We start from the raw sequence: 25,884 nt of genomic DNA on the forward strand, positions 1-25,884 counted from the left end.
ATGAAATTTGAAATATCATTTTAGAAAGCTTTGCATCACAAAAATAATACACAGAGACCAATATGAAAAAAGATTCTTTATTCATCACTATTTATGATGTAAAATAATGAGTAAATAAAATGATAAACTTGACTATTGACATAATTTTTCAGATACCCATGAATGTGTATATTTAATCAAGCTATACCTTCTAGACTTCTTGAAATTAATTTATATAAGTTCATAATCACACAAGATGAATAAAAAATTCAGAAATATCCTTTACTCGTGTTGTTTTTTAGAACCCTTTTCTAGATCAGTTTGAAGATTTTCTCTTCATTAAGATACAAATTGTGGTACTTAGAAAAATAATAACAACCACAACAGACCCAACCACTGACACACCAACATAGAAACGTTGATTCTAGAATTACTATGGTTTGGGATTTCCTCAGGATTAGCATCTGCATCAGAGGCAAACAGAACAACTTGTGCAATATTGGATATTTTTGATGTCAAGTTGTTTTTATCTACACTTTGAATAGCAATGAATACGTGGGTTGCATTTTCTTCTTCAGTGTTTCCTGGTTTAAATGTAAAAGTTTCCTTGGAGTTGACCTCATTTGGTTGCAGACCAGAAGTGTTAACCTGAAGAGCATTGTCAAAATTATCCTGTAGATCGAGGAGACTTCCACTTGTTCTTATGATATACTCTTTAACTAAGAAAAAAAATTTTGTAAGTTTAGTATCTGTCACATGTCATATTCATTTCCATTTATCCTCAAATATTGTTTCGTTATACCAGGCACATACTCATATCAAAAGCTTTAGCTCATTCTTCAAAAGAAGCTGAATTCAGACTTTCATGGTCTGTCAAATGCTACCTCCTTCATATGAAAAAAATAGAGCTAGGTTAAAATGTATGATTTTGATTCACAATAATGGATCAGTGGTGAGTGGATGACCAATGGGTTAAGATGTCCATGTCCCATGTTGGAGTGCTTGTGTTCAATTTCAGGCCCAGGCTCACCATTCCAGCTTCCTAACAATGCATACCTGGGAGGCAGCAAATGATGGCTTGAAGAGGGTCCCTGCCATTCATGTGGGAGACCTATACTGAGTTCCCAACTCCAGTTGTCTGCTGTGTGTAGTCCTTGTCGTTGTAGGCATTTGGGTGAGTGAACTAGCAGAGCTCTCTCTGTCTGACACCCTCTCTCTGTCCCTCTCTTGCTTTCTATTTCTCTGCCTCTCAAATTGAAAAAATACCATTGACTATGAAGTGGATACTTTTGTAGCTATCAGTTAAAATCTCTTCTCCTTTCACCAGCCCAGATCCCCGTGCTTTTAAAATGAGAACCTCTCAATCATCACCACAGTTACTTTGTCCTTACCTGTTCCAACATCAAAATCTCCTGGTGCTGTCCACGTCAGAGTGATCTCATCTCCGTCAAGGGTGGCATCAAGGTCTGTGATTTGGCTAGGTGGGTACCGGTCAGGAAAGTAGGTATTTGGAACTTGTGATACCACAAATGCACCTCCGGATATTGTTCTGCTGAAATTTTCTAAGATTGTCTGAGTATTCCCATCAATTTCAGGTCTTGGGGGATTTCTTTGAATTTCTCCTGAATTAAAAAATTCATAATTTACAATGTATAAACCTATACTAGTATTTTCAGAGTCAATGAATCCCCTTCCCTGTCTAGCTTTACTTTTCAGAATTTTTCCCCCATCGATACCATCACCTTTGTACTAATTTTTTGGAAGCAATCACAAACATCCAATTAGTGTGATATTTTTTCCTTTTGTACCCTTACTAGGATATTGTAGGATGGAATTGGATAAAAAAGTGCTTTAGAATTATGCCTATCCTGAATGGAAATCTCTCTCATAATTCAATATATAACCCCCCCCCTTTTTTTAAAAAAAAAAAAAAGGAAGTGCTTTACCTCTCAAATGACCTACAAGCTACGAATATACCTTGAGATACCTTTGTCAGTTTCCTCCCAACCACTTGTCCCCCCTCCCTGCTGCAAATCCTAAGGAGCAATACTTCAGATAATGTCTCAGTTGTTTGTAGGAAGCCCCCAAAAGTCACAAGGTAAGGGTCCAGGTAAAGGAAAGATAGTGCAGAATGCATTCTTAACCCTTATTATCACTTTACACCTTTTTTTCTTTGAGTTAACAAAAATATTTCAAATAAATGGAATTTATTGACTTGTAGATCCTATCTATTTGGAAAGATAAATTCTGTCACTAATTTATACTTAGAGTCATAATTTCAAGGCCTGTTTCCTATATCCTGAGCGGAAAACTGGACCTATTAGTGTTGATACAATTAAAGTGTTCCAAACTAACTGTAACAACTTACATTTATTGAGTGCTCACTAGATGCAAGACATTGCAACAAATATACATGAATTTGGAGGCAAACCCTACTATGACTGAAAACTTCATTCCAGAAATGGGAAAAGCTATACTCTAAGTTGTAAAATGGTTGAAACTTAATGGTATCAAATGACAACATTCATCAAGCTATCGCTGGGTTTCAGATATCATGAGTTACTCACCATCTACTACCCAGCCTGGTATATACATGGCTCTATTCAATGGACGCCGTAAGCTTCGGGTTGTAGAGTTTGTTCCTCCATGAGCCCATACTTTCAAGCTGTATCTGCCATTTTCTGTATAATCTGTAAAATACCTGGAGTAGACCCCATCATCCTTGAAAGCATCAGCACCTTGTTATGGAAATGAAGGGAACACATTATTACTGTAAATAAAAGACGTTTATAAACTTCCTAAGACAAGCATTGGCCTTTATAAACATATTCTCTAGATTACACTCAATAGTTTGGGACTGACCCTTTGGTGAATGTTTCCATTATGCTCTGCCAAACAACACGTTGTTGAATTTCTATCTTTGGGTTATTTTGATATTTATAGTACATATCTGTGTAACACACTTTGACATTTATATATTTATTATAAATACCTCACCATTCTATCTCTTATGAAATTACATTCAGATTATTTTGGCACTCTTCTTACCATTTCTCTACCAGGTTACTTTATCTAAACATCATAATTGTGTTATCCCTCTGTTTACATCAAGTTCTCCTATTAAGGAAAAAGTATCTCTGTACAACTTAATTTTCACTATAGTCAACTAAAATTACTTAATTTGCATAGTTTCCACAGCTCTTTTTTTTTCTTTTGTTCTCAGCTCTTGCTCTTCCAATCTCTTCCAATCATTAACTTCCTGGTCTGACAGTGGAAAAATCCCTTTTGTTATTAGAATAAATACTTGAGGGAGCTCAGGAATATTATATTGTATGTCTAATTCTTAATATCACATGTTAAATTGCAAACACATTCTGTAGGGAGTTTAATCCTTTAAGACAAAAGGTCTGAAAGGAAGTTCCTTAGACCAGTAGCACCTACAATTTCTTAGATGTCCTAAGGAAGGACCCCACCATTCTGTGTTTTAACAAACTCTCGAAATAATCACTTTTCTTTTTTTTCTCTTTTTTTCTTTTCAACTTTTATTTAATATATGTAAATTTCCAAAGTACAACTTTGGAATTGTAGCAGCTTCCCCTCCCCCCATAACCTCCCTCCCACCCACAACCATCACATCTCCCACTCCCTCTCCTATCCCATTCTTCATCATGATTCATTTTCAATGATCTTTATATACAGAAGATCAACTTAGTATATGCTAAGTAAAGATTTCAACAGACTGCACACATAAAGATACACGAAGTATAGAGTACAGTTTGAGTAGTAGTTTTACCATTAATTCTCATAGTACAACACATTAAGGGCATAGGTCCTACATGGGGAGTAAGTGCACAGTGACTTTCATTGTTGATTTAACAATTGACACTCTTATTTATGATGTCAGTAATCACCAGAGGTTCTTGTCATGAGTTGTCAAAGCTATGGAAGCCTCTTGAGTTCACCAACTCTGACCTTATTTAGACAAGGCCATATTCAAAGTGGAAGTCCTCTCCTCCCTTCAGAGAAAGGTACCTTCTTCTTTGATGGTCCATTCTTTCTGCTGGGATCTCACTCACAGAGATCTTTCATTTAGGTCATTTTTTTTTTTTTTTTTGCCACAATGTCTTGGCTTTTCATGCCTGCGAAACTCTCATGGGCTTTTTAGCCAGATCTGAATGCCTTAAGTGCTGATTTTGAGGCCAGAGTGCTGTTTAGGGCTTTTGCCATTCTATGAGTCCGCTTACCATGTAGGATTATTCTCTCCTTTTTAATTCTATCAATTATTTGCAGGCACTGGTCTTATTTATGTAACCCTTTGATACTTAATCCTATCTTTTTGATCAATTATGAACTCAAACTGAACTTTGTGAATGCCTGCTCTGAGCCATTATTAATCACCAATACCTTTTCCAGTAAGGACATTACAAATTAGCTAACTAGCTATCTGTAAAATAAGATGCAATAACTTTTAAATGATTTTGTGGAAAAAGAAGAGGCAGGGGATGGTTGTGGAACTGTTGTTATATCTGTAGAAGGCATTAAAGTATGCCAAAGTACAATTTCCTCTTCTTGGTTTTTCTCAGGGTTAACTCAGATGAAGATGGAATTATAATATGACTTAATAATCTATATACAAAAGATACTGATAGAAATCTGTAATAATTCAGACATCTATCAACTTGGCTATTTCCTTGTTCACTGACTCCCAACAGAAGGTTCAGTTCCCGGAACAATCCATATCCTGAGAGAAAGGTCATTCAGCACCATTCTTCCAACAGACCAAGGCCACAGAGCATGGCCAGATCTGTCTCTTGATTCCTGCCAGTCAGGCCTGGTGTCTGATGCCCAAGCCATGACTCCTCCTTTTTTCATAGTGGTTCTAGCTCACCTGGGCCTCAGTTCACAGGACAATATTTGCGCTTTGTTCCATCTGTTGGGAATCACACTTGCTTCTCTCCTTTTCTGTGCCAAGGGCCCAAGATCCACCACTTGAGTACATCTGTCTGCTTGAGCTTCACCCTCTGCCCAGACTTTCTAGACAATGTTCCCCTGAGAAAAACACTTGCTCAGACTTCTTGATGCTGTTCTCAACCTCCTGAATGAGATCTTCCTAAGCTGGTGACAGACACTGGCTGTGTAGGTGCCAAACAATAGTGATGACAATAAACTATATTTGCTGAGTGTGTGAGACAATGTGCCATTTCGTTTCCAGGTTTTACCTGGATAGAATTCTCTGCTGGCTTCTTATTCTTCCTTAATCTACATAAATTCTTCATGTGCCTGTGCTATCGCCCACACTGCCACAAGGGCACATAAAGCAGACTTATTTACAAAACCCTGTGAATTACCTGTACCATTATCCAAAAGTTGCAAAACTGTTGTGTTCCCATGTTTAGATTCAATGACAGCAGTCACATTGGCTCCAAGAACGGGTGCATAGCCTTGAAGAACTTCTGCATAAACAATCATTGGGCTGGGAAAGATGTTGTTGTCTTTATTCATCTTAGCGTTCACTGTGATTGGAGGTACAGAAGAATTTGCGGCCCGAGAAGTTACCGTGATAGTTAATGTTTCTGAGTCTGCTGTGGCCTGAGCACTGTAAGTCCAAATGCCTAACTAGAAATTTCAATGAAACATAGTAAGTAACCATTGTCAAGTTCTTTTCTGTGTTTTCTATGCATGTCTAGAAGAAATATTTAAATGTGGGGTAGAATAAGCAGGCTTCCTTTGCTTTTTTAAGTTCATTAGGGTAGAAGAATGAGAGTTGAGGCAGTTCAGGCAGGGCACACCAACTGCATCATTTATTGTGTCTACAATTTTCAGTGTCTCAACTGAAAAATATAACTTTTGGAATGTTTGCCTTGCTTGTGGTTCCATTATTTGACCACAGCATCCATAGATTCTATGACTCCTGTGGAGCTACTAAGGAAGGATCTTCTAGCCTTTTGCACAGCAAATTGCATGAACTTTTGCCATACTCCCTCCAAAATTCTCTTCTTAGACTACCTATTCTTCTTTCCTCCTGAAATATAACTTCTTTTTTCCTTTTCCTGCCATCATAATTATCTAGAGCACACAGGCATTTAAAGTGCATTGGATATTATTTTAATTTTAAAGATGATGCAGTCATTGGAATTTACAATTACAACATTAAATGGATTATTTTTAGTTAAAGAAATTTCAGAGGAAATATAAAAGATGATTGCTTACCTTTGCAGTTCCTGGTACACTGAGATAGGCCATTTTGGAGTTAGAATCCACTGTGAAAGTGTTCATTAGTGTTCCACTGGGATCCCAGAGAAAAATGTCGGGACTCTGCTTGTTCCATGTGATGAGAAAGAATGTGTCTTTCCCCACTGTGCTATCAATAATTACAGTGTCATTCATCCAGGATTTACTGTTCAGTGTTAATCCCTTACTTTCAAGCTGTTCAAAAATATATTTAAAAATTAATGACTGCAGAAGACAATAATTTTTTTCATTTATAGTTAGCTCTTAATTTCTGGCCTAAGAATAAGTTTACATATGGGATACCATCTTAAGCTTGTGATCTCCCTGAAAGCTGAATAGGATGTGAGAATTGTCAGTTAGCAACTGCAGAACACAGGATCTGAAGAAACAACAAGATTTAATAAAAGCCTTAGAGCAGCAGCATGGCTTTTACAGTGAGTATATGATTCTGTGATTTATTCCCAGTGGTTGTAGCAAAAACCCAAGCAAATCTTTAGCATTAAAGGTGCCTACAACTCCAGAGAATTAGCTGTTAGGTGGGTGTGTGCCTCTGTTTGTGTTAATCATCTTCATGATGATTTAACAGGTAGTGCTTATTGGTGGCTCCAGTGATTGAGCAGAGACAAAGTGAGTTAGATAAGAAATAAGAAATCATTGACACATACATCCAGAGATACTGTTCATTACAATGAAGGGTGAAGAAGTCTTGGGAATATGAGACTTTTTAAAAAGTGCATTCAGAAATATATGTGCTTAATTTTGGAAAAAAATATTTTTGAAATTAAAAATTTATATTAATATAAAGAGAACAGATTTTATGCATTTCATAATATAATTCCAATATGATAGCCATATTTTTCTCTTCTTTCCTCAAACTGTCCTCCTTCTTTCTTTTTTGTCCCTTTAATTTTTGCAATAACTTTTTTGTATTTTTTATATACAGTTTTTGATGGATAATTTGACATTATGAGGTTTTGATGTTATGTCTTAACACTATGGAAATATTGATAGAAGTAGTGTTTCTTCTATTTCACCATTTAATTTGCTTATATCTAAAAATAATTTCTATTTCAGATTGAAGTTTTGATTTTATTTAGTATTTCATTTTGAGAAAACTAAAGATTCCAAAACTTAAAGGTAGCACATCCTCAGCTATTGTAGACACAAACTTGAAATCACTTAGTAGGGGAATTCTGACCTGGAGCGACTTCTGGGAGAGATCAGCATTTTCTGATGTAAGGGCACCAAAAGCATCAATGAGGCCATTATTCTGGGCAATATCTGAAGCATAATAATGTTTTCCTCCTAGAAGGTAAATGCATCATCAACTAGGCTGCTTTCTAAAAAATAAGTACTTATCACATTTTTGTGATTAATGAGTTAACAGCTTAAGCAAAATCATCATTTCAGTGTGTATTATTAAAAGAGACCAAAGTCTAATAAAAATGTTATAATTAAGAAGGCTCCTTAATACCTCAGTATCAGAATCTTAGCTACCTGAATTATATCAGAAAACCATAGATTACAAAAGAATATGTTAAAATTCCATGCATTTAACCCTGCAGGCTTTACACAACTCTTTAGGGGAATTATTCACACTTGTTTATGATACCATTTGAACAAAGTTGGATTTTACAATTTCCAGCCAGAGTAGACCAGAAGCACAAAATCTGAAAGATTAAAAACCTGCTCAACTGAAGCATTCTGACAATACCTGGCAATGAAGAGATAGGAAAACTTGTAAGCAATGAAGACAAGTCCAAAAGAAGTACTATTTTAGGGGGAATATTTGGGAATGAAATACATTTCACAAAGGCCATGAATGCACCTTGAAACAATGGGAGCTTGTACAACTAAGACTTCAAAAGCAAGTTTCTATTTGGCATCATTAAAACCAATAAATACAAGAACTGGCATTCATAAATTATGTATTCTTTGTTATGTTTAAGAAGGCCTTGGAAACAGAATTGGTATTTATCACTTTGTGTATCTAAAATAACAGGTGCTATAATTAGAAATTTTATTGTAATTTAGTTCTATTCAGCCTGAGTTTCTGTTACATTCTCTCACCCTACAGCCCCTGCTTTGATCTTGTGGATGGAAAAATCTATGTTCTGGAATCGTGGAGTCACCATTCTCTCCATGTGCCTTGCATTGTCATAATAACATGATTGGTTTCTTTCATTTTTTTTATCCTCCTCCTCCTTTTTTGTTTTATTTTGTTTTGTTTTGCTCATGACTTGATCATTTTCTCATCCCTTTAAAATTTTTTTAATTTTAATTTTCACCTTTTTTCTTCCCAGAGAAATTCAATATCTTGAACAAGACCCAACTTAGAATTCACCTAGTTTCTCATGCCTTCTTTCCCTTACTCCATACAATTCTTGGAGCATTCATATCTTCCTCTGCTCACACAAAACTTTACTTTTCTATATTCCCTCTGCTATGAAGCAATGTTATATGATTACATGAATTGATTCTAGTTTTATTTGTCTCTCTAACCATTCAGACTCTGAAAACCAAACAGAGAATGGGTCTGGTTTGACTTTGGTCCCTACCTCTGCTGAGTGGGAGTTTGAGAACAGTTATTTCATTGTCAGTTTCTACGTTTATTTACACACTGCTATTGAAGGCTTGGAGTCTATTGATCATGTTTTACCTGTTAAATTGCTCATTTGTATTACAGATGTATCAGCAGATGGTCCCAAAGCAATAAAATGAATTATAGTCCCATTTTCTATTACTTCATTAACACAACTGCTGGCAGTTGAGTCCTCCCCATCGGTCAGCAGGACTATTTCAGATCCATCTATTTCAGAGTTTTGTTGTTTAAATACCTGTAAACATAATTTAGAACAGAGTTACCATCAGGTGCTCCAGATCAAATAGAATGGTAGGATTTTTTTTTTTTTAAATTGCAGAGAAAATTAACAAACTGTGCAGATAGGAAGAGAGAGCTCCTGTTGTAGAATCATGGAAATTGCAATCAGCAGTCCCCAGGTAATCATTTTTTAAAAATATTTATTTATTTATTTGCAAGTCAGAGTTACACAGAGAGAGGAGAGGTAGAGAGAGAGAGAGGTCTTCCATCTGATGGTTCACTCTCCAATTGGTTGCAATGACGGCAGCTGTGCCGATCTGATGCCAGGAGCCAGGAGCTTCTTCTGGGTCTCCCACCTGGATGCAGGGGCACAAGGACTGGGCCATCTTCTGCTATCCCAGGACACAGCAGAGAGCTGGATCAGAAGTGGAGCAGCTGGGACTCAAACTGGTGCCAATATGGGATGCCGGCATCTCAGGCCAGGGCATTAATCTGCTGTGCCACAGTGTCCCCCCCGCCCCTTCCCAGGAAATCTCAAACATGATTTTTTTCTTCACCCCCTGCTGTAGGGAATATTTACTTAAATGAAGTTAGGTTGGAGCAGGTCTGTGGAAAACCCTGCATAGACTAAAAGACCTTGACATCTTAGCCTGGAAAATTGAAGTCAACCAGGTACCCAAATTGTAACTACAGAATGTGAAATTAAATATATTTCTGCCTTCTTTGAATGGACTCCCTCTGAGAAATCTGCATGTATGAAATCTACTGTACAAACAGCTAGATGCATCAAGAATCTACGTCATTATTAAAAATGAAAGCCAGTGATTCCAAGTTAAGAAACCATTAGTATGCCAATTAACAAAAGTTATGGAAAGCTCTAAGCATACTGAGCTTAGAGTTCTTGTTATAGAACTTTTACATCTAGTGCAACCTAGCATATAACTGAACAGTTTAGTGGTGCTCAAAGAATACATGAATTATAGTTACTGAGTTTTATTTGTAGCTTGAATATTTTTCCTGTGAAGACCATACACTGTAAGTTCTGCATCTAGATTTCTCCGAGAAGATAAAGAACACTTAGCTTAGAATAGCAATTATATTTCATCTCCTCTGAAGCAGAGACTTCTTAGAGCACCCATGAGAAACTAAGTTCAAGCCAAGAAGAAAAAATACTGAATTCTCAGTGACTTTCATGGGCATGGAGTGGAGGTGTTTGATGATTTGCACAAGAGGGTTTGACGTATATAACCCATTAATAAAACTGGTGTCAGAGAACAAATTGGCCACCATCAATACAATTATTGTATGTTTTGCGGCAAAGAGTGAATATTACACATGTTTTAATGTATTGGAAATGTGCTATGACATGAACTGGAATCAAACTGAATAGTAGGGGCACACTTTTATATGTTTATGCCTTTTATATTACACTCCCCAACTCCTCCATTGCATTTAAGTGTAAAATGAAGTTCCAAAGATGAAGGGAGATCTCCCTCCTAAATCTCTCCCTTTCTTGGATCAGCTCATTCACTGAGCACTTGAAATGTGTCAGTCATTGCAGTAGGATTCATCATAAATGACACAGTTCCTGCCTTTGTGGAAAGAATTGAGAGCAATTTACTATTTATTGAGTTTTGTACCAGGGATGAATAGATACAGAGACGAGCAACACACAATTAAAGTGCATGGCAGAGTATTCTGTTGTTTGAGAGAACAGAATGATATAGTGTTTCCATTCAGTGAACACCTGAGATATATTATCTATGTTGTACACTTACAACTTAATACAAGTTCAAGCTTTCAGCCTCCCTACTGCCATCTTGTTCACCTCTCTACAGTTCATTTCCTGGGGACAACCAGTGTCAGCTTTCTGAAACATAAATTGATTGTCACACTCATGCTTTTCACCTATTAATAGCTTTTTGTGTTGTTTAAAATACAGTCCTCTTATCATTTTTTGAATCTTTGAAAGATTTAGATCTTTTCTACCTCTCCAGCCGTGTTTCTTACTTTCTCATTTACCAAACCTCATGCCAGTAGCTTCTACCACTTGTTAAAACAATCCAGTCCCCACGCACCCCCCCTTCATAAGGAACATTATATTTTTCCTTTCTGCCTGAACACTGAGCTCTTTCTCATTCTCTAACTCAGCTTGAATGTCACCCTTCAGAGCAGGCCTCAGGGGCTTCCCTATCTTAAGCAATTCCCCTCCATGCCCATTTCTCCTTATCACATCTCGCTGTTTGTTCCTTCACAGCACTGTCTCCGCTGCCTGCAACAACAGCTTCTGTTACCTAGGCGTCATCTGTTTCCCACTGGTACAGCAAGCACAGAAGAGCAGAGGAGATTTCCTGGCATAGAGCAGACAGCCAATAAATAGATGCTGAGTAAATTTGAACATAAACAACCCCATGTGCTAGTTTTCAATATTCTGTTTTACCAATAAGGTAACTGAAGACTAGGAAGGTTAAGAATTTTGGTTATGATCACAAAGCTAATAAGTGACAACTGACTGAATGTCACAGAAATTAAAATGAGGACTGGTTCAAAATGAAGTAATACCATATAACTCACTTCGCTGTCTCAAAGTTAATGACTTCTACATCCATGTTTGTTTATTGTTTTAACTGACACTTATTTAGCACCAGCTATAGCATAACAAGACAACAAAGTCCCAGAACTCAATGGACTTACAGTCTAGTGGCTCTTTCACTTATTGACCCACAGTTCATTCATTGATTCACTAAAAATGGTCAAGTGATATTTTTTTCTGTGTGTATGATACTGGACTTCATGGGAATAATTATGTTAAAATTAGGCAGCAGGTGTGTTCAGCAGCACTTAACACAAAAAAATCTTATGGAAACAAAGGACACAGTCTGTCTGCAGCATGGCTTTTACCTGAAATGCAGCTCTAATTCCCAGGCAGATCTGAGTTCCTCCGGCAGCCACTGTAGGCAAGCTCTGCAACAACTGGTTCCTTTCACTGCTGCTTTTTATCTGGATTAGCTGACTTTTAACAGTGGCAGTACTATCAAAGTGGACCATCCCCACCCAGGATCCATTTTCCACAATCTGCAGCAGGAAATATTTTGCTGCTTGATTCATTCGATTTAGGCGATCACTACTCTGATGGAAAAAAAGATAAGAAAAGGGTCAAGTGGTTTTTAACTGGACAATGTGAGTGCATAAAATTTATTGGTAAGGATTTTCTTTGAATATTAATTGGTATTACTAAAGAATTCATTTTGTTTCAAAATTTAAATACATAAATATGTGTATTATGGGACACATATAAGACAGTTTAAGAACACAAACCATTAACCAGAACTGATTATTGCCTGCTGAACACGCAAGTTAGAGCTCCAGGGGTAGGGTGGAGACTGAGTTGGGATTGTAGGTCATGATTCACATCTTATATGATCTGTACCTGTTCTTCTAAGATGAAATCCTAGCCTAGAGTTTCAAATCTAGCCAGACTATCTCATATTCTAACCAAAGAATGCAATGGGCACATTAATTGGGGACTAGACTACCCAAAAGATGAGAAGTGCCCAAACATCAGGTAAATTCTGAGAGGCCAAGTCTCTACTTCACTTTCTCTTTTTCACTCCTAACCTCTCCCAACCACTTCTTCACCAGAGGGTTGGAGCTGGAATTTGTTCTTTGGTCACCCACCGGCACTTATATCCATTTTTTCCTAGGTGATTGCCCAGGCTCTGTAGCACTTACACACATAGGTCTTCTTCAGTACCTCATCACTACATTGGTCTATAGTGCTTCCCCCAACCCATACCCAAATTTCCCTCTGATCTCCCTGAATAAACCCCTGTATCCCCATGATCTGGGGTTCTCTCCACCATTTTACTTTACTTTTAAATCTGGTTCTACCTGTATCCTAACTAGTGAAGCCTGCCTATCTTTCCCCATTAAGGGGCCTCTTTTCTCCACAGTGCCACTCCTGGACTACTTGTGTGTGCTTGTCTAGCATTTTGCAGTTCTTGCTAAGGAGCCCTGGTTTATTGTGGCTCATTTCATTTCTATCATTCTCCGCCCTTTTCAATTGCCACCCCCTTATTTGCTAAATCATTTATTCCTGGTCTTCAGCATGCTCTGTTCTGTATAATCCTCCTGGGTGCCTTATTGCATTGCATTTAATTGTTTGTATTCCCCTCACTTCAACAGTTATTGACTGATCATTCCTCTGTGATGAACTCTGTTGTAAGCAATGGGAATACAAAGATAAATGAGACTAGGCTCCAAATTTTAGAGGTGCTCCCAATCTAGTTTGTAGAATCATGTGTAATTTCAATATAATATAGAATACTATAGAAATGCACGAGGCATGGTTGAGAACTAAAAGAAAGCCTTAGTCCAGCCTTTTAGCCCAGTTCCATATCCTGGAGGAAGTGAATTCTCTCCCAAGTTTTGCAGGTTGAGCATGACTTAACCAATTAATGGGGGAAAGGGAGAGAAAAAACTTTATTGCACTATTAACTTCTCAAGGCATGGATATCTGTTCTCAAAGCCTAACACAATACTTGCCTTTTGCTGAATAGTAGTAGAATGAATGAATTTTCCCATTTGGCTCACATGCCATATGGTGAAGCTTTCTGTTGTGTTTTGATAATAAACAGACCATTTATACAGTGGTACAAATGAGATAAAACCATGTTAGGAATTCTGACTGATTCTTTTCTTTGACTTCAAATGGAACTCAACATCCACCATTCCCGCTATCTTGAATATCCTTGAATTTGGTCTTTGTAATACTACTGGCATCTTTCTTTTACTATAATATTTTGTTCAATACATTTTGGTCATGATCATAGAAAGTGATGGTATTTTATAGCTCCATGCTGTTTAGAACAATCCAGGTACAAGATAGAGTTCAGAGTGGTCTTAGGCATTCAGTAACTCTCCTGTCCCCATGTCCAGAAGGAAATGGGCTCATGAACTTACAGCCATGCTTGCCGATTTATCAAGAACTAGGCAGACAATTCTTTGACTGGGTCTCAGCAGTGAGAAGGCTGGTGTAGGGGGTGGTCCCTCCATGGGCGTGGTGCTTTGAAAATCCTCAGAAATGCTGATCACCTCCCATGTACTTCTGAAATTGCACTTTGTGTTTTGTAGGTTTGGGGCTTCTCGGTTGTGGTTTTCTTCGTTACAGAATTCAACAGTCTAAAAAAATGAATAAAATAGAAAAATATGAAGAAATTAAAATATGTTGTGCAATTACATTGCTTATTGAATGAAATAGAATGAATGAGAATTAGCGTTATAGTAAGGTGCACATACTTCAATAATATTAATGATACTAGGTAACACTAATTGAGTGCAGATTACTATGTGTCAGCCATGTTTAAAAAACTTTATACTAGGGGCTGGTGCTGTGGCACAGTGGGTTAACGCCCTGGCCTGAAGCACCGGCATCCCATATGGGCACCACTTCTAGACCTGGCTGCTCCTCTTTTGATCCAGTTCTCTGCTATGACTTGGAAAGCAGTACAAGATGGCCCAAGTCCTTGGGCCCCTGCACACACTTGGGAGACCCTTAAGAAGCTCCTGGCTTCCGGCTTTGGATCAGCACAGTTCCAGCCGTTGTGGCCATCTGGGGAGTGAAGCAGCAGATGAAAGACTCTATTTGTCTCTACCTCTCTCTGTAACTCTTTCAAATAAATAAAATAAATATTTTAAAATAAAACTCTATACTATTTATTTAATTCTCAGGTTACTTGCACAGATTTTTAAAAAATATGATAGTATGTCCTTTGATTATAAATCTGGTGCAACGATTGGCATACTTACAGCCTCGATACTTTGCATATACATTATGGATGCCTTTTCTGTCTGAACTTTATCGGGAAAGAATTGACAGTCTTTTTCATATAGCTTTGTTGTAGCATTCAGTCTGCAATTTCTTGTTAGACAGCTTTCTCCTCGACATGTATAAACTTTGTTTATACCAGTGATACCTGCGGAACACCTGGAAATATGTGGCAGTTAGACTTTGAGGCAATTGAATCATTAATAATTTTTTAAAAAAATATTTTAGTTCATGATATTCTTTATATCAAAGTATTCCTTCTATGTGTACTATGCATTTCCTATTATGATAGTAAAGCTTAAGAGTTCTCATCAAAGTAATTATCTTCTTTTAAAATATAATGGGACATTTCAAATAGGACCTCCAGATAACATACAATGGCTGTGTTCTCTGCTGGAGTTAAACCTGCTGGCCTCTTGCTCAGCTATCTCTTTACCTGGCCCAGTGGTAGAGAATGCACCACAGGTATCTAGATGAGGGAACTTGTCAAACCATTCACTGTAAGCACCTCTTTAGCTTGAAGCTCTTTGTAGATTTCTTTTTTTAAAAGAAAATTTCCCCAAAAGAATGAGGTGTGAATAGCGACAAGTGCTGGGATAATTTAAGAGACATTTTTGGCCACAAGGAAATTTTGATGGAAGCAGAGAATGAAGTGTTATCAAGCAGGATGGATAAAGGATGATGGAGGCGTTTTAGACATTTCTTTTTATGGCAAGGAGTTGAGCAAAGGGGGCAGTGACTTCAACAAATACACTGGCATGTGAATATAATCCATCTCTTCAAGGTGCTTCCAGTTCAAACTCAGGAAGTGCTGACTGATTTCAGTCATTTAGGGAATCTCCTAAATAGGTTCATGCTTCTGTTGTCCCAATACTTGGTGAATAGAATACAGCTATCCGTATGAACAGTATGGTGAATATTCTGTCACAGAGACTAGACAAGTAAATACTAAATAAAGAAACATAGTAACCATAATAGTCTTTAAAATACATGCTTGAAATCATGTCTTTCAGTTTGCACACTTATGACAAGTCTCCAGCCTCAGCAGTACATATGTTGAGACTGTTGACACCCAATTTTAAACTGACTTTTCCCCACCATTGAGTAACTGTGATGCTACATTTCCATTTGCAAATGACCTTCATAAATCTCTAAGAAGTTCCTGCTTGGCTCCTTGAGGGCATTGGATTTCTTACTCAGCCCATATTTGGCACTACTTAACCATTTTTGTTGGTTCTAGTATAATGGAAACAACTTTGCTCTTCTCTCAACGTATGGTAAGTCCATTCACATAGCGACAACTGCAGTGTAAATGACTGGCATCTGTGGTAGAAAGTTGTAAAATATGGCAAATTGCAACTTTAAGATACATTTTCTTAAAATCATTGTTTTGTGATATAGTATCTATGATCTACATTGGGACAAGAATGAATGATTGTTATTTGAAAGACATCAAAGTAAGGAAAATAAGAAAATTTACAGACTTAAGTCATCTAAGAAAATTTAAATATCCATGCCTTGTTGCTTCAATTTTATTTGAGCTAGCACTATAGAAAGGCTGATCTTCATTGTACTCATCAAACACTCCCCAGCGGAGATGGGCCCACTCATGGACAAATGCTCTACCTGTGGATAAATGGTTCAAGTCAATAATCATAATTCAAGTGACAAAGTTTGCATCTTAAATATTTTTAAGAGTTTCATTCTTTCAACTGCAATATTTAAAATTCAGGTTCTCAATATAACCAGCATTTATATCTTTGCATGCATTACATTATATTATGTTACATTATACAGTGTATTATATTTTTGTTCCACAATATATTAATTCAATAAGACATCTATAGAGTATCTGCAATTGGCAGCATAGATAGAGATTTGAGTTTTGGGTCTTGGGATACAAAAAGTCATAGGTACTGTTATACTGATTGAAGAGGGATGCAATTAAGAGAACATGAATAAAAATGCTCCTTAGGAAGTTGAAGATAAAAAAAAGATTAAGAAACACTGTTTCTCATGTATAATTTTGGTTATTTCAAAATTAAGTGATTTATTTCTAATACTTGCACATATTGTTAAGCATTAATGAAATAAATTATAATTATTATTAATTATGTATATTTAATGCAATAAAAGTATTCAGAAATATTAAGAAGTGTGAGATATATTCCATGACTTTTAAACATTTGAGAGGGGGAATTAGAATAAAATTGTTTCCATAAGAATCTCAAAATGAATGGAAAAATAAATATAAATCTACATATTGAGATGTAGAAAGGATAGATAAGTGGAAATTTTGTTTTAGTATTATTGGGAAAAACTTCAGAGGAAACAGAAGTGGAGAAGCAGGGATTGGAAATAACAGTTGTTTTGTTACAAGGCATGTTTCTGTAGTTCATTGAGATCTGAAGGCAGGAGAAAGAGGTCCATGCTAGGAAGAAGACATGCTTCTTCTTTAAGTCTCTGCTCCCACTGTATGTTTGTGTGTGTGTGTGTGTGTGTGTGTGTGAGTGTGAATTTGTATTAATTAAGGTATAGGACACCGATTGGGGAATGTCACTGGGGTGTATGGCTTTCCCAGAGAATGCCCATTCTAATCTTCCTGGGATGATTTGTGTAAGTTTTTCTTTTCCTTGCTGTTGCTCTTGCTTCTCAAAATGTGGTCTAAGGTCCAGCAGCATCAACACCACTTGGGTGCATAAGAGAAATGTAGAATCTCTGGCCCACCTTGTATTTACTGAATCAGAGTCTGCGCATTAACAAGACTCCTCTTACTCGTGTACACTTTAGACTTGAAAAACAATAGCTTAAGGTTTCCCAGAAAAATACAGCCAGATTAGTGGGAGTGGAATTATACCTTCAGTATGAAATGAAAAAGCCTTCGTATCAGCTACTTCAGTATGAATTTGATGAATTTAAAGGAAATTTAAAATTCTTATACCTGTGGCTGTTTTCTTGGTGAGGTCCAGTCATGCTTAACTTCATTTTCAGATTTCTTTGCCTCCCACGCCTACCTTAGAAGCAGCCCCTCTGACTACATCTTTGTCTCATTTCCCATTCTCTCTCTCTCTCCCTGTCCCAACTGGCTGGATAATTCAGTGCTGAGATTGAGGCAGTTGGATGAAAACTAAGGATAGGACTAGTGAAAGAATTGAGCTATTTATATTGGTGGCTGAAATGGCAACTGCTGGAATTGCAAAGTCAAAAAAATATATAGCTAGAAGGGTATAGCAAAGGATCAGAGGTGGCAAAGAGAATGAGAATGATCAGGGTCAAATGGGAGAAAGGTGGGAGTGGGAGGCAAGGGAAAGATGGAGATTTCAATATCGGACTGGGAAACTTGTCCAGGTAAAAATGAAGACCATGGCTGGTGGAGTGCTTGTCAGAGCCAAGAGTCTTGAATGCTCAGTTTGTAGGCAACAGAGAGAGAGAGCTGATTCTGCGATATGGGAATTCAGGACATTTGCATTGAACAACATGTGGATTGGGCCCTCCTTTAAGTACAGTTTATACTTTATTTGTAAGAATGTGTAATTTAGACAAATGACCTTAATGTACAGGTTGAACTAAATGCAATTGCCATTTTTACAGGTCCAGATAACCAATGATAGATTCATCTGGTTCAACCAAATAGATGGGATAGCAATGCCAGCACCTAAAATACTCTGAGTATATTCTTTTATTCAGGGACTGGCATCAGGGTTCTTTCCCTTCCACCTTCCATCAACCTGCTGTCGAGACAGCATGTGATTGCTTAGTACCCAGCTGTGAACAATGGAAAATTCAACCCTACAAAGTATACCTTGAGAGAAACACTTATTATTGCTGCTTTATGTTCAAATTCCTGTAGACACTGTACTGAACCATTCACATTAGTTATTTACTTTTCACAGAAATTCTACAAGGTATAAACTCTTTTCACCATTTGACATAGAATAAGCACAGGGAGAGCAGGTCCCTTGCTGAAGACGAAACACAGCTAATAAGCAGGGCAGCCAGGATTTGATGCTGGAACTCTGGCTCAAGACTTGCATACTTAACCTGCATATAGAAGTGCTTGTTGCAAAATTATATGTTTTAATCAAAATTCATACCTGCTGGTCCATATTCATTTTGTTTGTTTCCCAGTACAAAGTCAGGAGTAAAATGAATGTATTCTGCCTTCTCTCCACATTCCGTGAACTGCTTGGTGTATGGTTCATCTCTGCCTGGGGCAATAGGTGGGGCCACTATAACATCAGCCTGAGAATGTTTAAAAAGATTGTTTAATAAAAGTAGAAGTATGATAGTATGTAGTTAGAAAGACTTTAAACAATTAGTGGCAAAACTGGGAAGCATCAGAAAATAATTTATAAGAGCAGATTTTGACTCTTACATGTGTGTAACTCTCATGTTTTGGTCTCTTGTATTGAGAATTTTCCTTCCAAGTCTCAGGAATTAATATAGATACATTTTTGAAAAAAAATCTTCTTTTTGTGGCCTCAAACAGGTAGGTAGAAGCTGTAGTCACCATGTCCTAGAAGTAAAGGAAAAAGTAGCCAAGTGAGATAGGAGTAAATGAGCAGGATTCATCACAGGTGTTGCCCATCTTTCATTGTTAGTACACAGTAGTTGATTGAGGAGCAGGGTCTATGCCGTTTCATCTCTATCCATACCAGTCCAGAACAGTGTTTAATTCTGCACTTTGTGAGGCTTCTGGGCTTTCTGTATCTTCTATCAAAAGGCAAATGTTCATGCTTGGTGTTAAGAGAATTTGATTAATAAGAACATATACATATACTTTGGAGTCATTAATTGGTTCCAGTTCCTGTGTTAGCCCTTTCTAGGTGACTGATCCTGGTAGATGCATATAGTGCTGCAAAGCTCAGTTTCTTCCTCTCTTGAGTGGGTCATTGCTACCTATTTTTATGATTTGTAAAAAGACAGAATGAATTATAAAATACTCCTCACCTATGCAGTTCTAAATCTATTTCATGTTGTTATGGTGATAAGAAATGTTAGTGGAGAAAGTGTTGGCTGATGCATGCTTAGGAAGACAGGGTACAGACATGGGTCCTAGGAGAGGTTTCTCTTTATTTCATTCCCCAGGAGAGGGACCTGGCTGGGAGTCCAGAAGAGAGTATTCAAGGGAAATTCATCAAAGGCAAGCTTTTGTTCACAGAACTCTTGTTTTGCAACCAAGGTGAACATAATACCACTTTATATTCAGTATCCCCCAAATACAATGATGAATAAGAGAAACAGTCCGTCCCTAGGGCTTCCTATCTAGTGGGGGGAATAGAGAGGAGAAAGGCACTGCGGTGATCTGTTCTATATGATCAAACCCACTGAGGAATCCTGGATGCTGGATGATAATGTCAAGCTCTTCATCTTCCTGGAAGCATCCCAGTCTACAGTGCTGTTTTCAAGGCAGGCTCCTCCATGACACTTCTTGGTCTAACAAAAGCCCACAATAGAACTGTTCTTCAGGATATTACCAGGATCCATTTTTGGTTTTCTTTAATAAAGACCAGTGTGTTCCGGATATGCACTGCATGAGGTCCGTAGAGTAATTGGATCCAGAGCCAGGGCATTAGTCAGAAGAGCGGAGAACAGTGGACTGAGGAGCCAGAGGTCTTGTAGGGAGGGAAAAGAAGGGCTTTGGACACTTCTCAAGACAGGTTGGAGATTCCTTCAGCATAGACCAAAGGCAGATGAAAGACTTCTCTATCTGCTCCCTAATGATGCCTTTTCTTGTTTTTGTTTAGCAATATTTACATATCACCTTCTGCTTGAAGTTAAGGCTGTCCATGTATATGAGACAAAAATGTATGTGGTCATTGAAATGCATCCATAGATTGAACAAGTAGGGCTGCTGTATGTGGTTGTGTTGGTTGTGCCTTTGTGCCTTGTACGACTCCAAAGGGTCCCATTTCTTATGGAGTCTCCATGGCAGAGGTGGCTGTCTTAGATGCTATGTTCTCAGGTGGTGGGGAGACTTCAGATGCTCCTTTTAGGGGACCCCTATTAGGCCATTTCCCTGGATATTTTACGGAGGCTTATAATGGTTTTCATAGACTTTCCAAACAGAATTCCTATACCATTCCTTCTAAGTTCCTTCTCAGAAGTCCTATAACATCCTAGTTGGATCAAAGAAAATGCAGATATCAATATTTTCGAAAGGAAGTACTCTCAAACCAAGAAGAAACATGAATACATAGAAAAAAAATGTAAACTAAAGATTGAAAAGCTCATGTCATGAGTTACAATCCAATTTAATGTAAATTTATTATGGCCACGTAGTATCCCTATGAGTAGGATTAAGAGTACAAATTAGTTCATTGGTTTTACATTAAAGAATGATTTTTTTGGTCATCTCATTCAAGCCATAACTGAAACCCATATCTATCAGTCTTCAAAACTCATGTGATAAAACTCTGTTACTAAATAGGAACTTGGAAAAGTCATTTCCTTTCTGAACCCCAGTTTTTGTTTAATGTGACGATGTCTACTACATAATGTGGATGACAGCATTTCACAAGATTGCTTGCCTAATGATACAAATGCAATGGCTTTGTAAAAGGCAGGGGAATATCAGGAAACATTGTGTACTGGAGGTGTGTCTATAAACAACTGGCCTTCTATTTGTAACTAACAATAAAGGAACATACTAACAAATGTTTTGCTCTTACAAATAGGTCTTTCAAATACTGCTTTCTGATTCAGAAAAGTCTGAAACTGATCATCCATCATAGGACAGTGTCATATCATTCAGAACCTGCTATGACAAGTGCTCTCCAAACACATATTAATAAAAGAAATCTTCATCTTCTGGAATTCAAGGGATACCAACAAACAAAACTGTGCTACAACAGAGTTTTTAGAGAACAAGTGACAGTGGAAGCCACAGAATCACCTGATTACAATATGCTCCATGCCCGTTGGATTTATTTGGTAGTATCACCATGCAAAAGCCTTAACAGTAAGCATCAGCAATTGCAGAGGACATGAAGTCAGGGAGAGGAGAAACCATTCACATGACTGGAACACCAATCTCCACACTAACGAAATAGTATAGTCAGAAGAAATCAGAGTCCTTGGTTCAGTCCTAGACTCTTTCCCATGCATATCTGCACATATTTAGTTAACTAATGTTTTCAAATACCATCTACACACCAACAGAGCCTCGATTTTTATCTCAATGAAGATTTTCACACTGAATACAAATCCCTACCTTCATCTACTTGGAGTTTTCATGAGCACAATGAATTCAAAATGTCCAACTTACTTCTGATCTCTCAGTTGCCAGATTTTACCCCTTATTGCCTTCTAGTTCTCAAATGGTGATAATGCCATCCTCCCAAGTGTTCAGGTAAAACTCTTGCTGTCTCCCGTGACTCCTGTCCTACTTTCCTGGATTTCTCTGTAACTCCCATTCCATATCTAAACCATCAGGATATCCAGGATATTCTCAAAACATGTTCAGAATCACACCACATTAATGATTTCTATCAACACCTCCCTGCTCAGCTCAGTCACCATCTCTGCTCAGTTATGACAGTTTAATGGTTGGAATCCTACACAGTTGTGCTGCCGCACTTTAAATAAGATGAATGACAAGTGGAGCCCCTTTGAGGTTTGCTGCACACTGCAGTCAGATGGAGCTGGAGCCCAGAACATGCATGAGAGCCCACTCTTTCTTGGTGCAGATTCCCTCCATGGATTCTCACCTCACTCAGTGTGAAAGCCAAGGTCTTTTCAATGGTCTGGGCCCTGCTACCTCTCCAATCTCTTACCCCCTTTCCTCTTGCTCTTACTGTTCTTTCTTTGCTCACAGCAAGCCTTCTCTCACCTTCATGCTGCCCTCATCCTGCAGATTTTCAGTGGGCTCTTCCCTCACTCATCTTGGTCTCAGCCCAGATATCGTATCATCACTGAGGCCTCTCAGACCACCTTCTGTGTCATGGTAACCCACACTCTCCCCTGCCCCATCCCCACTGCACATTCTGTGTCCCTTATTCCTGGTGTATTTTACTCTGCAGTCACCTACTATCATGTGACTACTGTTTACTTATTATTTATTAACTCTCTCTGAAGAGAATATACTTTCCACAGACCAGAGACTTTTTAAATTCACTGCTCTTTCTCCAGGCACACCATGGCATTATATAAATAATTCCTTAAAGAACCGATGAGACCAACTGTTAATATACAGATGGAGAAAACCAAGGATAAGGGAGGCCCTTTGCCTTGTCTTTAGTCTTCTGGTGAGACAGGGTGGAACCTCTGGGTCCCTCTGCCGGTTCTCACATTGTCCTCACTGCAGCATACTGCTTATGTATTTAGTGAACACATAACAGTTGTAACTGGAGGACATTATATTAAGTGAAATATATCCAGGTACAGAAAGACAAGTACTGCTTGTTGTCATTAATATGTACAAGCTAGACAGAATGATCTCCCAGAAGTGAAGTACAGCAATGCCTAGAGTCCACGGTGATTTGTGGGGAGGAGAAACAGAGGGAGGTCGGATCACCAGGACACAGTTAGATAGGTGGCGTACCCTCATGCCAGTCTTCTACAGCACAGGACGTGAGCATAATTTACATCAGCCTCTTCTATATTTTATAAAGACCTGTAAACAGGAATTTAGGCTCTGTGCTGCTTTTTAGCATTCTGGAGCATTTTCAGAAATTTCTCTCATGATTATTCACCATTAGCTATTTAATTTCCCCCCCATAATTCAAACAGAAGAAATTTTATTTTTTCCTTACCTTTAGTTTTTCAATTATTGTTTCATTTTCTGGCACACCAGGATCAATAGCAATAATAACGTCTTCGTAGCCATTGTTGTTCAGCTTAATGAGGGAAGAATTTGACTCGTGTAGCAGGTATAAGACAAAGAGGAAAACAGAACCTCTGAGTAACCCCATCGTTCTGCATTAGTTGTTCCTTGTCCCAGTGCTGGTTGGTTCACGAGCCTTGCCTTTTACCTTCTCTCTCCATATATATACTCCTAAAATGATCAGTGTTGGCTAATTATGGTATGTTAACTGTACAAAGGTCAATGTTACACATCCAATAAAATATCTGACTTCAGTTTAAACAGTTATTTCATTGTATATTAATGTAAAAGTGATTGAGAAACAGAAGAAATCAAATCTTTCTATAAAATTCATTACATTTTTCTCTTGGTGTATACTTTCTATCATTTATGATTTTAGCTAATTTATGTCCCTAAAGACATAGACTTTATATTTCCTCCAGAATGGAATGTTAAAATTAATGAAAATTCATAATAAACTTAACAGACATAGTAATGTAATCTTCTCCAGTTTTGCAAAGTAATTTAATTATTTTATAGATTATTTATAAATAATGGAAGTTATATATGATTATTAAATTCAAACAGTACCAAATTAGGTGGATTGGGTTTGAAACAGAAAGATTTTTAAAAACTTTGATAAATCTAGGAAAACTTGAAAAAAGTCAACTTATTAAACTAAAAATAAAAGAATCCTTTCCAGTAAATTGTGAGTAGAATTTGCTACAAGCATCACTAAAATACCTGGTATTTTTTGGCTACCAGTAATGCAGGGTGATTAATACTCATAGTTAATATTTATTCAGGGTAAGTGTTGTGGCACACCTGGCTAAAGCCCCATTGTATAGTGCCGTCATCCCCTATGGGTGCCACTTCTAGTCCCAGATGCTCCTTTTCCAATCCAACTCTCTGCTATAGCCTGGAATAGCAAATGGAAGGTTGGTCTGTCGGTCTGTCTATCTATCTATCTTCTATCATCTATCATCTATCTCTCCCTCTCTGTCTGTTGCTTTGTCCTTCAAATAAATAAGTCTTTATTGTTAGGTGTCTAAACTTAAACTGAAAAGTGATCCCTGTTAAATATAAGAGTGGGAATAAGAGAGAGAGGAGATGTACAGTTTGGGACATGCTCAATCGGACTTGCCCCAAATGGTGGAGTTAGAATCATGCCAGGGGATCCCAATACAATCCCATCAAGGTGGCATGTACCAACGCCATCTCACTAGCCCAAGTGATCAATTTCAGCTCACAATTGATCACACTGATAGGTCTAAGAGTCAGAGGGATCACACAAACAAGACTAGTGTCTGCTAATACTAACTGATAGAATCAAAAAGGGAGAGAACAATCCATCATGGGAAGCAGGATACACAGCAGACTCATAGAATGGCAGATGTCCTAAAAAGCACTCTGGCCTCAGAATCAGCCCTTCAGGCATTCGGATATGGCTGAAGAGCCCATGAGAGTATTTTAGGCATGGAAAGCCAAGACACCCTGGAAAAAAAAAAAGAAGACCTAAATGGAAGATCTCTGCAAGTGAGATCCGAGTGGAAAGAACGGGGCTATCAAAGAAGGAGGTACCTTTCTCTGAAGGAAGGAGAGAACTTCCACTTTGACTATGACCCTGTCTGAATAAGATCGAAGTCAGCGAACTCAAAGGCTTCCATAGCCTTGGCAACTCATGACTAGAGCCTAGGGAGATTACTGACGCCATAAACAAGAGTGTCAAATTGTTCAGTCAACAACAGGAGTCACTGTGTACTTACTTCTCATGTGGGATCTGTCCTTAGTGTGTTGTCCAATGTGACGTAATGCTATAACTAGTACTGAAACAGTATTTTTCACTTTGTGTTTCTGTGTGGGTGCAAACTGATGAAATCTTTACTTAATATATACTAAATCGATCTTCTGTATATAAAGAGAATTGAAAATGAATCTTGATGTGAATGGAATGGGAGAGGGAGTGGGAGATGGGAGGGGTGTGAGTGGGAGGGAAATTATGGGGGGGGAGCCATTGTAATCCATTAACTGTACTTTGGAAATCTATATTTACTAAATAAAAAATAAATTAAAAAAATTAAAAAAACCAAAAAGTCTGGAAACAGAAAAAAATAAAGAAAAATAGTAGGGAAATAGCAGAAGGGGTGAAGTATTGTGGCAACCACTTTGAAATGGTATGTGGCCCTCCTAAGTGGTGACTTAACCATCATGCCAGACACTTGC

At 37.8% G+C, this 25,884-nt stretch overlaps 1 protein-coding gene across 1 annotated transcript; it reads right to left on the reverse strand.

Annotated features, from left to right (window-relative positions):
* Positions 1-63: 63 nt before the first annotated feature.
* Positions 64-23,842, reverse strand: LOC100338755 (calcium-activated chloride channel regulator 4-like). The gene is given in 15 exon segments (XM_070078129.1): positions 64-381; positions 384-698; positions 1,371-1,601; positions 2,547-2,717; positions 5,328-5,595; positions 6,190-6,405; positions 7,409-7,515; positions 8,870-9,047; positions 11,933-12,160; positions 13,994-14,212; positions 14,840-15,017; positions 16,376-16,484; positions 18,953-19,100; positions 19,234-19,374; positions 23,612-23,842. Coding segments are annotated over 15 exon segments (2,754 nt in total). The 5' UTR covers positions 23,771-23,842; the 3' UTR covers positions 64-295.
* Between the last annotated feature and the right edge of the window lie 2,042 nt (positions 23,843-25,884).

Source organism: Oryctolagus cuniculus, chromosome 7 (genome assembly GCF_964237555.1).
Source record: "Oryctolagus cuniculus chromosome 7, mOryCun1.1, whole genome shotgun sequence".
NCBI lineage: Eukaryota > Metazoa > Chordata > Mammalia > Lagomorpha > Leporidae > Oryctolagus > Oryctolagus cuniculus.